At 32.1% G+C, this 13,705-nt stretch overlaps 2 protein-coding genes across 2 annotated transcripts; one reads left to right on the forward strand and one right to left on the reverse strand.

Annotated features, from left to right (window-relative positions):
• Positions 1-396: 396 nt before the first annotated feature.
• Positions 397-2,460, reverse strand: LOC114376144 (40S ribosomal protein S2-4-like). The gene is made up of 2 exons (XM_028334092.1): positions 1,708-2,460; positions 397-724 (listed from the first exon to the last, which is right to left on the reverse strand). The coding sequence occupies exons 1-2, from the start codon at positions 2,374-2,376 to the stop codon at positions 566-568; spliced, it is 828 nt and encodes a 275-aa protein (XP_028189893.1). The 5' UTR covers positions 2,377-2,460; the 3' UTR covers positions 397-565.
• A 4,490-nt stretch (positions 2,461-6,950) lies between these two features.
• LOC114376790 (calcium-dependent protein kinase 1-like) lies at positions 6,951-11,651 on the forward strand. Its single transcript, XM_028335066.1, has 8 exons — positions 6,951-7,674; positions 7,756-7,899; positions 8,235-8,387; positions 9,748-9,860; positions 10,079-10,246; positions 10,682-10,809; positions 11,034-11,133; positions 11,257-11,651. Exons 1-8 carry the CDS (start codon positions 7,047-7,049, stop codon positions 11,338-11,340), a joined length of 1,518 nt encoding a protein of 505 aa, XP_028190867.1. The 5' UTR covers positions 6,951-7,046; the 3' UTR covers positions 11,341-11,651.
• Positions 11,652-13,705: the final 2,054 nt, after the last annotated feature.

Consider the following 13,705-nt stretch of genomic DNA (forward strand, 5'->3'; position numbering starts at 1 on the left):
AAATTTAACATTATTATAGAGATCAACCGGATTAATTTAGTCTAAAATGAATTCAATTCATTATCAATTAATGGTGATTGTAATTAGTTATAATGAGTTGTTAACATTTTAAATAAATAAATGCTAAAATAATTCTTAGAGACTATAATTAAAAACTTGGAGACTTCCTATGTGAGTAGATAATCTTGAGCAGAAAATTTTAGATGCAACTCAATTGGCAAGATAGAAAGATAATAACTACTACAATCTCCTTATTCGTCGTATAAGTAACGCAGAAGCATTGTTTTCAAGCCGTTCCTCATTTTTATTTTCATTTATAAAAAAAATCACTTTTATATTTCCACTGAGAAGCTAGCCGGGGTAATGCAGTTCTGTCATTTGGATGACACAACCAAATTAAACAGGTAGAAATCTATGGTACTCAACTGCAGTCAATTAAAACTTGGAAACAATCAAAATGCATACAGAGACATACCGTCTATCAAAACCAAAAGTAAAGCACAGAACCAACAAAGTATGTAAAGTAATGAAGTTCCTAAAACATCCATAAAGCAAAACTAGCAAATCAAGCATCCACCCTTTCCTCCTCCAAGATTAGAGTCTTTCCTGTTGGTTTTGCCAGTAGATCTGTGTACTCTTGGAATGGAGATTTGGAGAAGCGAGTCTCCTTCCAGAATTCTGGTGTCAGGAATCCATAGGTTTTCATCAAGCAATCAAAAGTAGCCTGTCAAAAATACAAAGCAACATCATTATGGGTACTAAAACAATATTAGAGCAATTCTTTCATGGACATTAGCCTCTATACCAAAGGATCATGCACATAGATACACACTGGCCTCTCTAACAAAGGATCATGCACATAGACACACGAGTAACAAATCACACAAGTGATCCATGATGCATTTTGAATGCCTTCAATTGCAGCAAAGACACCATAGACTAACTTACATTGAGAAATAGTGCCTCAAATACATTAAAATCAATACTAAATAGTGCCTCGAATATTAAAAGATCTTTCAAATGGGGCTCCAAACTTTACTAAAATACATTAACATAGGTACTGGGTGAAGATTATTCAATAATCAATACTTAGAAAATTACTCAAATAGTTTTATTGCTTTAGAAACTACTTAGAAGAAACAGTAATACTTCAGAGACAAAATTGGTAGTTTATTCAAACACATTCATACACAAAAAGCCATACAATGGAACTACCTCTCTTGAAGAGTAGACTGTCTTCTAAGTTAGAAACACAGGCAAAAGGTAGAACAGTAGAACTATACATGAATTCCGTAGTCTAAAACATCCTCATCAACAATCAATAACGAAACATTCAAACAAAAAGAAAACGAATTATTCCATTAAACAAAGATAATCCAAAACACAAAATCAAAACAAAGCCCATCAGAAACACTCAAATACGATAAATAAAAATTCACATAAAAATATAAAACACAAAGGTTTCAAATTGAACTCCGCAATTGCAACTGTGACAATTTTTTCCCCAATTTCAACACTCACGCATTGCAGACAATAATCGCAAAAAACCTCGAATGAATTTAAAATAAATAAAAATTAAAATCCACATAAATAAGAAAAAATTAATTGTCACATTTGAAGCACGACCCTAATTTGCCCTAAATTTTTACAATGTCGTCGGCAATCTAAAATATGAAAAGTAACAAATTGGTAAAAAAATACACAAACCTTAACGAAGTTGCCGAGGGTCTTGGTGGATCCTCTGGAGGAGGTGAAAACATCATCAATCCCCGCGAACTGCAGCACCTTCTTGGGAACCCTAGCCGCCACGATCCCCGAACCTCTCGGCGCGGGAACCATCCTAACGGTAACGGAGCCGCACTTCCCCGTAACCTTGCACGGGACGGTGTGGGGCTTCCCGATCTTGTTCCCCCAGTACCCCCTCCTCACGGGGATAACAGACAGCTTCGCCAGAATAATCGCGCCACGAATAGCTGTCGCCACTTCCTTGCTGCACTTCACGCCCAGCCCGACGTGGCCGTTGTTGTCTCCGACGACGACGAAGGCCTTGAACCGGGTCCTCTGCCCGGCCCGGGTCTGCTTCTGGACCGGCGTGATCTTCATCACCTCGTCCTTGAGGGTGGGACCCACGAGCGTGTCGATGATCTGGTGCTCCTTGATCGGGAGCGAGTGGAGGTAGATCTGTTCAAGGCTTCGGATTCTTCCCTCCTTCACCAGGCGGCCCAGTTTGGTCACTGGGACCCATTTCTCCTCTTCCTCGCGGCGGGGACCTCGGCGCCGGCCTCGGCCCCTGTCACCTCCGCGCCCTCGCCCACCAAAGCCGCGTCCGAAACCGCCACGGTCGCTGCCACGGTCGCCACCTCCGCGCTCTGCCATTAGGGTTTTGGTTTTTGAGGGATAAAAGAGGGTGCAGCCTTTAGAGGATGAGAAGAGAGGATGGCAATGTGACTAGGTTTGTGTTTTTTTATAGGGTCTATGTGGAGAGAGAGCATGTTTGGTTACAGGTTTTGATGAATAAGATATTCCTGCTAAATGAGAATTTTGTCTTTAAGGGTTTGGTCATTTTTTATATTACTTTTTCTTTTTCTTTATTTATTAAGTAATTTTTTATGAGGAGGATTAGGGTAAGGACAACAAAGCTAACAATGTACTACCTCATGGGACTGCAAATTAGACCCAATGGGACGAGGTAGGTACGGGTATTATTTTCCTAATCCCTTATCTCGATTTCTCAACTTATTCTCATATCCGTACATGATACCCGACAAGTTTAAGGTTATTATTTCATACCCGTCGAGTATCGAGTATCTCTGACCAGTTACATACACGATTCAAATTAGAAAAATATTTTTAAAAAAAAATATTAAAAATTTAATTTTAGAAAAAATAAATTGATCGTTAAACATTTATTTTTAACTACTTATATATCAATAAATTTATTATAGCGCGTGTCTACAAAAATAGTTAAGAAAATAATATTAAATTATGTAAAAATTCTAAAATAAAATTAACTAGTAATAAAAATTCTATACCTTTTGATTAAACTATGCAAAAATTCTAAAGATTTTAAGTGGCAAGACGGGTTTGGGGTCGGGATGAATCTAATAATTTCATACTTGTACCCAACTTTTGGTTATCGGGGAAAATCCGAACTCGAATCCATATCCGGTCAACTTGGATATTACCCGTCAAAGTCGGAACGAATTCAGACGGGTACCCACGGATACAGATTTTCTTGCCATATCTACTGCAAATGTAAGGTTTTGTATATTAAAAACAAAAATATTAGATAAAATAATAAGAAAATATGAAAAAAGTGAGAAATAAAATAAAAATTAAAGGCGTTAATTAGATAAACCATGAATAGAAAAAAGATAAAAAAGAAATAAAAAAAATAAGTGAGAAGTAACGTAATAGGTTCCATTAAAATACTTCAATTTTCTTCTTTCATACCATCAAACCACATAAATTAATTTTATCTTCTCTCTTCTATTTCTTTCCTACTAAATAAGAGCAAAAGAATGGTTGCGAACAAGAAGACCAATGAATCCAACACATGCATAGATTGAAATGAAGGCATGAGGCCAACGAAGCAAAGTGCAAGAGAGAAGGCATTAATAATCTGGAAGTGCAAAGAATTAGAGTTTCTGTCTTGAGGCTGGATATAAGTAAAGGCTTAATAGATTTAGGTTAAATAGATTAACAACACCATTTTTTTAATGGCTTTTTTAAGTAAATGTTGCAATGCAATTTTTAAATTAAAATTTCATTATTTCAGTTCCATTTCTCCCCAAATAAATTTTTTGTGAAAAACTTCACCGACAAACGGGTGATGAGTTCAGTGGTCGAGCAAGAAAGCCTTCATGAATCACACCATCGAGTTGGTCTCAGTGCCTAATGGCTGAGGACGATAAAAGTGTTACTAAATATTTGTTTTATAATTTAAAATTTATAAAATATATTATTTATATTAAATTTTTGTTATAAAATAAAATATTTGTTTTATTTTATTATGATTTTTTAATGTAACAAGATTTTTTTTAGGCTCAATGGTTAGTTCTAATTATATTTGGTTTATTGAGATTTTGTTTCTTCTACACACTACACATTATAAGTTGGGAGTAACCTCTAAGCTGCAGTTTTTTTTTTAAGATACTACACTTGGGTTATGTATATAAATATCACTCTCTTTTAGCCAAAAAAACACAATAGAAAAACAATTTTCACTTTTCTTTAATTTCTTCTTTTCTTTTTCTTATGAAAAAATTATTGTTTGAGAGCAAGAACGTGTTCAGAAGGTTGAAAATCTTTTTGTTGCACACTATCGAAACCAACGAATTGTTATATCTTAGGAGGATAGCGCAATCATCCTACTAGTACAGTGTGAATATTTTCTCTCTAAGGATAACGTTTGTATATTTTGATCCAGATTATTTAAAATTTCTCCCTTAAAATTATTTTTCCTTTATACTTATTGTATGTTATATTATATTATTGATCCATATTCTGTCATACTCTTGTTGTTGTTTTGTTATTTAAGGTTTTGCATTTTCTTCTCACTCATTTATTTTATTTTATTTTTCTAACAAAAAGTGATATAGGGAAGCCTTCTCTTACTATGTTATGGCCTTCTCTGCCATGCTTGAGAAGCTCATAGAAGATATTCATTTGAATGGTGATGACAAACAAAATCATATGCATAGTTGCTGATGTGAGTATGGGATGGGCATTGGAAGTTGGGAGTAAGCTAGGAATCAAAGGAGTTTTCTTCTGGTCTTCATCAGCAATTATCAGGGCTGCGTCTACCTATTCTTTGGTTTTAGGCAAATTTTATGTTGAGTCTATTATAATATAATTTATGAGTATATTTTATTTTATTTTATTTTTTTTTAAGTTTGTGATTTTAGTCCTTTTATGTCTTAATTGAGATATTTTATCTTTTTATTTAAAAAAAAATCATGTTTTTAGTTCTTATATTTAAATTTTTAGTCATGTAACAGAAGATATTTTTAATTATTTAATTTTTAATAAGTTTAATTTATATAAAAATAATTTAAAAAAATACGTAGTCAATTTTTGAAATTAGTCACATGGATTATCGTTGATTTTTTTTAAAAAAATTGAGAGATAAAAATTTTAAAATAAAAAATGAAAATGAAAATTATGAATTTTTTAAAAGTGAAGAATGAAATATCTTAATTAAAAAATAGAAGATTAAAATCACTTGTTTAAAAAATAGGAGGATAAAAATTATATTTTATTATTTTTAATTAAGATTTAATAATAAAGTAATTTTAATATCTCATCTTATGGCCATTCATTTAATCAACATCTTACAATATTGTTATATCAAATTGAATATAAAAATAATTTTGAAAATTTTATTTTGACAATTATAACAATATTTATGCTTATACATATTTTTAAATTGTATAATTTCACTAATAAAATAAGTACATATAATATAGTAAAATTTATCATCAAATAAATTAAAAAAAATAATAATAAACTTATTATACGTAAAAACTAAAAAATCAACAACATAAATTTGAGGCATAAGGCTATCGCTCCATTCGCCCTTGGGGCAGCCACGCACGACTCTGGCAACTATGTTTGGTTTTAGAAAGTTTTGTAGTTATGCTATTTTTTTGCACCACTCTTACATTTTGTGTCAATGGTAAGATATAATAATATGAGACAAGCAACGAGCTCAATCTCTTTTAAATATATAACATAGTTCTGACCATACAATGTGATTGCAATCTCATATCGATTTCAATGAATCATCCTTTGTCCCAGAAGTAAACTTTTGCATGCTAGACAAGAGTATAAAAAATTATAAATTATATCTTTGTAGGACATGCATTTTTATTTTATTAAAGTGAAGTAGCTAATGGTTAGGTTATCATTATATCTTTTTGTTGTTTAATTTTATCTTGTATAAAAAGCATTTTAAAAATTTTAATTTGATTATTCACATGAATAGTCAAGAAAAATTAAAATATAAATATATTAATGACGAGAGAGATTATAGAAATTAAAACTAATAAAAATATTTGAAAAAGGAATTAAAGCATGCTTGCTATTTTTTTTTATAAAAAATAACAATTTTAATACAATTTTAATGTTATTAACTGTTTTGTAATGCTGGTGGTAGTTGACTGAATCTTATCGTTTATGTTTTTTTTTTATAAAGATTAGTTACCGTTTATTAAACAAAATATGATGATGAAAAAAAGTTAATTGAATCTTATGAAAAACATTGAAGGGGTTTTTTCTATTTCCTATTTTAATAAATAACTATGTAAATAACATCATCTTTTTATTTCATTTGTTAATTTCAAAGAAATATACAAGAAACAGTAAGAATAAGTTTAATTTGCTACTTTCCTTGTTTGTTAAACAAAATATTAAAATACAGAAAAACTTTCACAAGAGAAAACAGTAAAATGTGCATATTGAGAAGAATGAGCATCTTCAACGGATGAACGTGTCACTGCCAAGTAGCCAACATGCAGTGGAACTGGAACATGAAAACAAGCATCAAGAAGCTTCTTCAAATTAAGCTCAATGACCGTGGCAAAAGAACCAGGATGAAGGACCCAAATGCATTAAGTTGGTCTATTTTAAAAGTAAAATTCACGTTTGTCAGAAATAAAAAAAATAAAATAATAGAAAAAAATCTATAAATTTAAATTTTAAGATTTTAAATTAAATATAATATTAAATTCATTTGCATAATTACTCATAATATATTGATCTAAATCTTCCGAGTGATTAACCCTGTGAAATCAGAACACATCTTCCATATATGTGAATTTGCGATTATTTAATTTTATTCTATATATATTGAGCATAGGTTAGTGTTAAACTGTTAGTTAATTAATTAATCTTGCACGACACCTTATCCATCAATGCGTAAAAATGGGTTGTACCAAAAACGAACGTTCAACTGAGTCATCAAAGTCCATATGGTTTCACGTTTCAGTCCTGATTGAGTAAACAGCAAGAAGCAGCAGTTGCAGAAGCATCAACACACCGTTTCCATGGGGAACTGTAACAGCGAACCCTCTTCCCAAACCCAGCCACATTCCGATCACCACCATCATCACCCCCAACCCTCCAACGGCATCACTGTCCTTCCTCCCAATTCGAAGCCCTCCGTAGGCCGGGTTCTGGGCCGGCCCATGGAGGACGCCCGCTCCACCTACACCTTCGGCCGCGAGCTGGGCCGCGGCCAATTCGGCGTGACCTACCAAGTGACCCACAAACACACGAAACAGCAATTCGCGTGCAAATCCATCGCCACGCGCAAGCTCGTCCACCGCGATGACTTGGAGGACGTCCGGCGAGAGGTGCAGATCATGCACCACCTCACCGGCCACCGCAACATCGTGGAGCTCAAGGGCGCTTACGAGGACCGCCACTCCGTCAACCTCATCATGGAGCTCTGCGGCGGCGGCGAGCTCTTCGACCGCATCATCGCCAAGGGCCACTACTCCGAGCGCGCCGCCGCAGATCTCTGCCGCCAGATCGTGACGGTGGTCCACGATTGCCACACCATGGGAGTGATGCACAGAGATCTCAAGCCGGAGAACTTCCTGTTCCTCAGCAAGGACGAGAACTCGCCGCTTAAGGCCACGGACTTCGGTCTCTCTGTCTTCTTCAAGCCCGGTTAGTTCCGTTTCGTTAAATTCGCCTTGTTACTGTCTGCTGTGTGCTGTCTCGGTTCTCAACGAACCATTTTCAGAACAGGCGATGTGTTTAAGGATCTTGTCGGGAGTGCGTACTATGTTGCTCCTGAGGTGCTGCGCAGAAGCTATGGACCCGGAGCTGATATTTGGAGTGCTGGCGTTATATTGTTCATTTTGCTCTCTGGTGTCCCTCCCTTCTGGTCAGGTAAACTTCCTCTTCTTGTTACCAATTTCATATTTCATGTTTAATTTATTAGGTTTTACTGTTTTGTTTAGGATTTTAATTTTGTAATTGAGATTATCCTGCATCACAATTTGACCCTGAGTTTTGCTGTTATTGTATATCTGCGTGAGATTTAGGATGTTAAATGGTTGTACATTTGTTTTTTGGTTCAGATTTTTTAGCTTTGATTTAGTTCTTATGTGTTTTAGTATGGAAATTTCCTTTTTCTTGTCCTTTATTTGCTGCCTTACCTTTATGACACAAATAGTATGCCTTTCCTATCCTTCTCTTACTGTGTTTTTGTCTTTTGTATGAAGAAAAGGAACAGGGTATATTTGATGCTATTCTTCGTGGCCATATTGATTTCGCATCAGATCCTTGGCCTTCCATATCGAGTAGTGCCAAAGATCTGGTTAAGAAGATGTTACGAGCTGACCCCAAACAAAGACTCTCAGCAGTTGAAGTTCTTAGTAAGTTTAACTCTTCTTGTAGTTGTAATTTTTTGTGTCAAAAGTGATAAGAAATAGTATATCTAATAACATTAACTGTATCTGGAGAGTTCTAATCTGTGGGATGGATAACAAAGTAACAGTGAGGCTGAGAAAACAGATAAGAGATAGAATATTTATTTTGAAAGCTGTCACTAGTCACTACTCATTTGATTGATCAATGATATTGTTAAGGATATGAATGATTGAATGTAGTACCATGTCTCATTGATAGGATAAAGAGGAGAATGGATGTTTATTTTCACATCTTAAAATATCTCCATGCACTTAATCCCCTCTAAAAAGGAGAAGAAATGGTAGGTTAGGACATATGTATGTCTGCCATTTTTTCTTCATCATAGAAGTCACGGGAGATGTGTAACTATTTCCTGTAACTATTTTCTTCTCTGCCTCATGTATAATGTGCTCTTTTATCTCTCATCACAACCCTGTTACAAGTAGTATGCATGATTTTGTTTTGTGGTAACTTTTTGTTTTTGAGAGTGATTGCGAACCTGTATCCCATTAAAAGAGGGTGACCCAGCCCACGAGGATCTTTCATAGTGGTATACGGACAAATGCAGCCTTAACCCCCACCCCAACTAGGAGAGAGGTTGTTTTTATTTTAAAAGAGGGTGACCCAGTCCACGAGGATCTTTCATAGTGATGTGATCTGATCACTAGGCAACAACTTTACCATTGTGACAAGGCTCACTCTCCTCAGCAGGGCTGTGGCAACTGTGAGGCGGTTGAGGCAGTTGCCTTAGGCTTTCACTTAAATATTTTTCATATTTTTATAATTCGGTGATAATTTTTTTAATGTGATATATTATTTCATTAGTAAGATCACACATTTTTAAGATATGTAAACCATTTAAGAGCAATTTTATTAATTTTTTTAAAAAAAGTTAAGAAAAATGATTTTGCATCTAGTTTGGACTCAACCTTCTCATCTCACCCAAAAAAGACTATTAAAATTTGTATAGAGCTTAAATTCATGCATAAATGTATAATCTATAAAAAAAGACATTTTAGTGAATATGTTAGGCATAAGATTGCACATTTAACTAAAGATTATTTTCATATTGATTATTTTGTATGCATATTAGATCAATTTAGTTCTGTTCAAAGTCAATTTGAATGCTACAAATTGAAAACTTTGGATGAGTATGAATTGAAAAAAAAATTATATTAATCTCAAGAAGATTTTAAGTTCTAGTGAGTATTATAATATTGAAGATATTAATTTATTTTTAAGAATGATGATAAGAAGTGAGAAAAAAAGAAACCACTAGATGTTGTTGTTTTATCCATAATAAAATGTTATATATATATACTCCAGATCATCCTTGGATGAGAGAAGATGGAGCATCTGATAAACCTCTAGATGTTGCTGTTTTATCCAGAATGAAACAATTTAGGGCAATGAACAAGCTAAAGAAAGTTGCTCTGAAGGTAAATAATATTTTATCATCATTTTTGTTGTATTGATCAATATTTTAATAATCAAGCTTTTAGTATAATATATAAAGTTACCATTATGTCAAAAGCCTCAAGGATTGAAAATGGTATATGTCAATCAAAATACCAAATTAGAAAATAAATAGGGAGAGGAATTCATAACTGAATTAGATCAAAGGATTATATATGAAAGTTCTTTTATTTTCTTACAGGTTATTGCTGAAAACCTTTCTGAAGAAGAAATCATTGGTTTGAAGGAAATGTTTAAATCCATGGACACAGATAACAGTGGAACAATCACTTTTGAAGAGTTGAAAGCTGGTCTGCCAAAACTGGGTACTAAGGTTTCTGAGTCTGAAGTAAGGCAATTGATGGAAGCGGTAAGAATTTTGTCTGATTATACCTTAGCATTTTTGGTACTTTTGTATTACCTAATCCCCTGCAGTTAACTTTCTTCATTTGGTAACTTTTTTTTAAAAAAAAGTTGGAACACTAATGTTAACTCTTCTCTGCTCTTATGCTGTCGCTTGATGACACCCCTGATATATGGATGAATTCATTCCCTGCAATTTCACCTCTTATCTTGATGATTTTATATATCCAAACCTAGATTTGTGCTTGTGAATTGTGATTAAGGTGACCGTTAGTCCTTGAATATGCTGTGCATTTACAGAATACCCTTATTGTCCTGTGAAATTTTAATGATCATATTATTCGTATAACAATGCTGGGAAAATAGTTGGATTATATCTTTTGAGCTGTTTAATAATAAGTTTAACATTTCTCTTGATTTTACATTATTATTTGGTTCTCAGGCTGATGTGGACGGAAATGGGACCATTGATTACATTGAATTTATAACAGCTACCATGCACATGAATAGAATGGAAAGAGAGGACCACCTATATAAAGCTTTTGAATATTTTGACAAGGATAGAAGCGGGTAATCTCTTTTTTGAAGTAAAAAAACATCTCATTATTTACTAACTTGACGGGTCATGCTAAGGGAGGGAGAAAGACACAAAATTAGAATGAACGAGTCATACGAAATTAAAGATGGGTCTTACTATAGTTTTGTGTCTCTCTCGTTCAATGAACATCAAATCATGTTAATTTCCTTTCCTTGAATCTTATGTTGACTTCATGCACTTGCTTCTGTTTTCATAGGTACATCACAGTGGAAGAGTTGGAGTCTGCCCTTAAAAAATATAATATGGGTGATGAGAAAACAATAAAGGAAATCATTGCCGAAGTTGATGCAGACAATGTACGCTGCTTTCTTCCATATCCTTGTTCTCGTTGGTGCTTATCCTAGAATGACATTTTAGATGTTTGTATATTCTCTCTGTTTAATTGTTATTTTAACCATCCATTCCCAAATTTGTTGCAGGATGGAAGAATTAACTATGACGAGTTTGTAGCCATGATGAGGAAAGGCAATCCAGATTTAGTAAACAACAGACGTCGCAAATAATCAAGTTGATCATAAATTGCCAGTCTTACTGGGTTCGTAGACAGACAGGAGGAGGCTCAGGCTCTACACGATTTTGTGACTCGGACTACGTTGTGCATTCAATTCAACACTCTTTTCTCACCTGTTGTTTTTGAGAGCTGTTCTATAACAAAGTATTTCTGCTTCTTGGCCTGCTAGTACGTTGGTCTCGTGGGACAGTTTATTCTCGAGTTTGTAATTTTTTAACATAGGGAATTCAATTTTAACATGGTTCTTTAGTAAATGATTTGTTTCCCTTTCATATAATAGATGTTCTGATTCCTTTCATGTGATATTTATGTTGCAGCTCTTGCATATACCATCGAAGTATATTAATATTACTCAGAACAAACATAATACCGAAGATTAGAATAGAATCTGATTTTGGTAAGGAACTCACTTTAGAAGATAAAGTAATCTAGTCATGAAAAAATAATTAAGAGTTGATGTTATATGTGTAACAAATTATTTTTCTTTACTTCGTGCTTCTCTTTTAGTATTAGGAAAATTTAGAAGAAAGAAATAATGACTCCAAATTTAGGGGCTACATTAACTAAATTGTCTTTAATAATTATATTGGTAAAATAAAATATAATAATAAATTATTTTATCTGCCTGTATTCTCCTTACAGTTACAAGCTAGATAAGAAAAAGGAAGGTATAAGTTACTTTCCTTATTCTCTCTTGTAATAAAGTTATAGTATTAAATATTTTTTTTCTTTCTTTTTCTCTCCCTTTTTCCTTCTCTATACTTGAATTTCTTAAAATGGATAGCATGTAAATTCCAATAAGAATCTTCTTAGTTATAAAAGAAAATTAATACGTTGAGCTGATGATGAATTGATATGTAACACATTAAATTATATATTTAATTGAATCTAGAATAAAATATTGATAAAGATATATAACATATATATGTGATCAATCCCTTCATATATTATAAACCTAAGTTTTTTATTCTTACATATGAATTTTTTTTATTATGTTCTGTTTTTTTTTAAAGTGACTTTCTTATTATTTAGAATAAATTACATTAATCATCCATGAAATTTGGCAAAGGTGTCTATTTGATTACATTTACAAAAATCTCTTTTATATGTAATATTTTTTTGGTTAAAATGTAATTTGCGTCCTCCTATTTTTTCAAATATGCATTTTTAGTCTTTCCATTTGTTAATTGAGACATTTCATTTCCTCTTTTAAAAAGTTATCGATTTTAGTCTCTTATTTTTTTAATTGAGACATTTTGTTTCTCATTTTTTAATAATCAGCAATTTAAGTTCTTATGACCTCTCATGCATAAATGTTGACGAACAATTCTTTGTTTATTATGCACATGACTAATTATTTAATTTTTAACAAGCTTAATTTATATAAAAAAGAATTAAAAAATACATAGTCAACAAGTCTAAAATTGATAAGGGGTTAAAATCGTAAATTTTTTAAAAATGAGGAAAAAAATATCTCAATTAAAAACATGGAAACTAAAATCGTATATTTTTAAATAGTGAATGAAAAAATGTCTTAAATAAAAATAAATGACTAAAATTGAATATTTGAAAAAATAGAGGGGCAAAAATGATATTTTAGCCTACTTTTTCAAACAATTAAGGGAGATCAATGTAACTTAGGAGGAATGTTGATGTAACATTTTTAAACAATTAATAAGTGTATAGGGATAGAAAAACTAAGAGGAATTTTTATAATTTTATGAAATCTCATAAGTTGCTTGTGTAACTTACTCTATTATTTAATATTTATTTTTATATTTTTCAATTTTTTAAAAAAGAATATTGTTTGATTTCAATCTTTTCATGTTAACTTTTAATTCTCAAATTAAGTATTGTTTTATATGTGTGACATATCATATGAGAGGAATGCATTTTATATAAGAGTGAGAAAATTAAATTTAGATAGTATAATTAAACATGAACGATCAATATTTAATATCACGTGAGCACTTAAAGAATTATGTGAATTTTTAACATTAAATGTCAACCACCCTTTATATATGATTATAAGATCTAAGTTTAATCTTCTCACTATTATAAAAGATATTTTCTCTAATAAGATATCTCATATATATATATATATATATATATATATATATATTACTTATATTGGTTAACTTTTAAAAGCTATTATTTTACTTCTTGAATATAAATTATTTATATTTTTACTTGATTTATTTGATTTGAATTTATGCATTTTATATCATTTAAAATAATTTTTAAATGTATATTTTATATTTATTTAAATTAAAAAAATAGCACCAAATAGAAAAGTGTGCATTCCATACAGCTGCGGATTTGTAATTGGATTTCATGCATTCACGCACTGACGTATT

The sequence above is a fragment of the Glycine soja genome, chromosome 11 (genome assembly GCF_004193775.1).
Source record: "Glycine soja cultivar W05 chromosome 11, ASM419377v2, whole genome shotgun sequence".
In the NCBI taxonomy this organism is placed as follows: Eukaryota; Viridiplantae; Streptophyta; class Magnoliopsida; order Fabales; family Fabaceae; genus Glycine; species Glycine soja.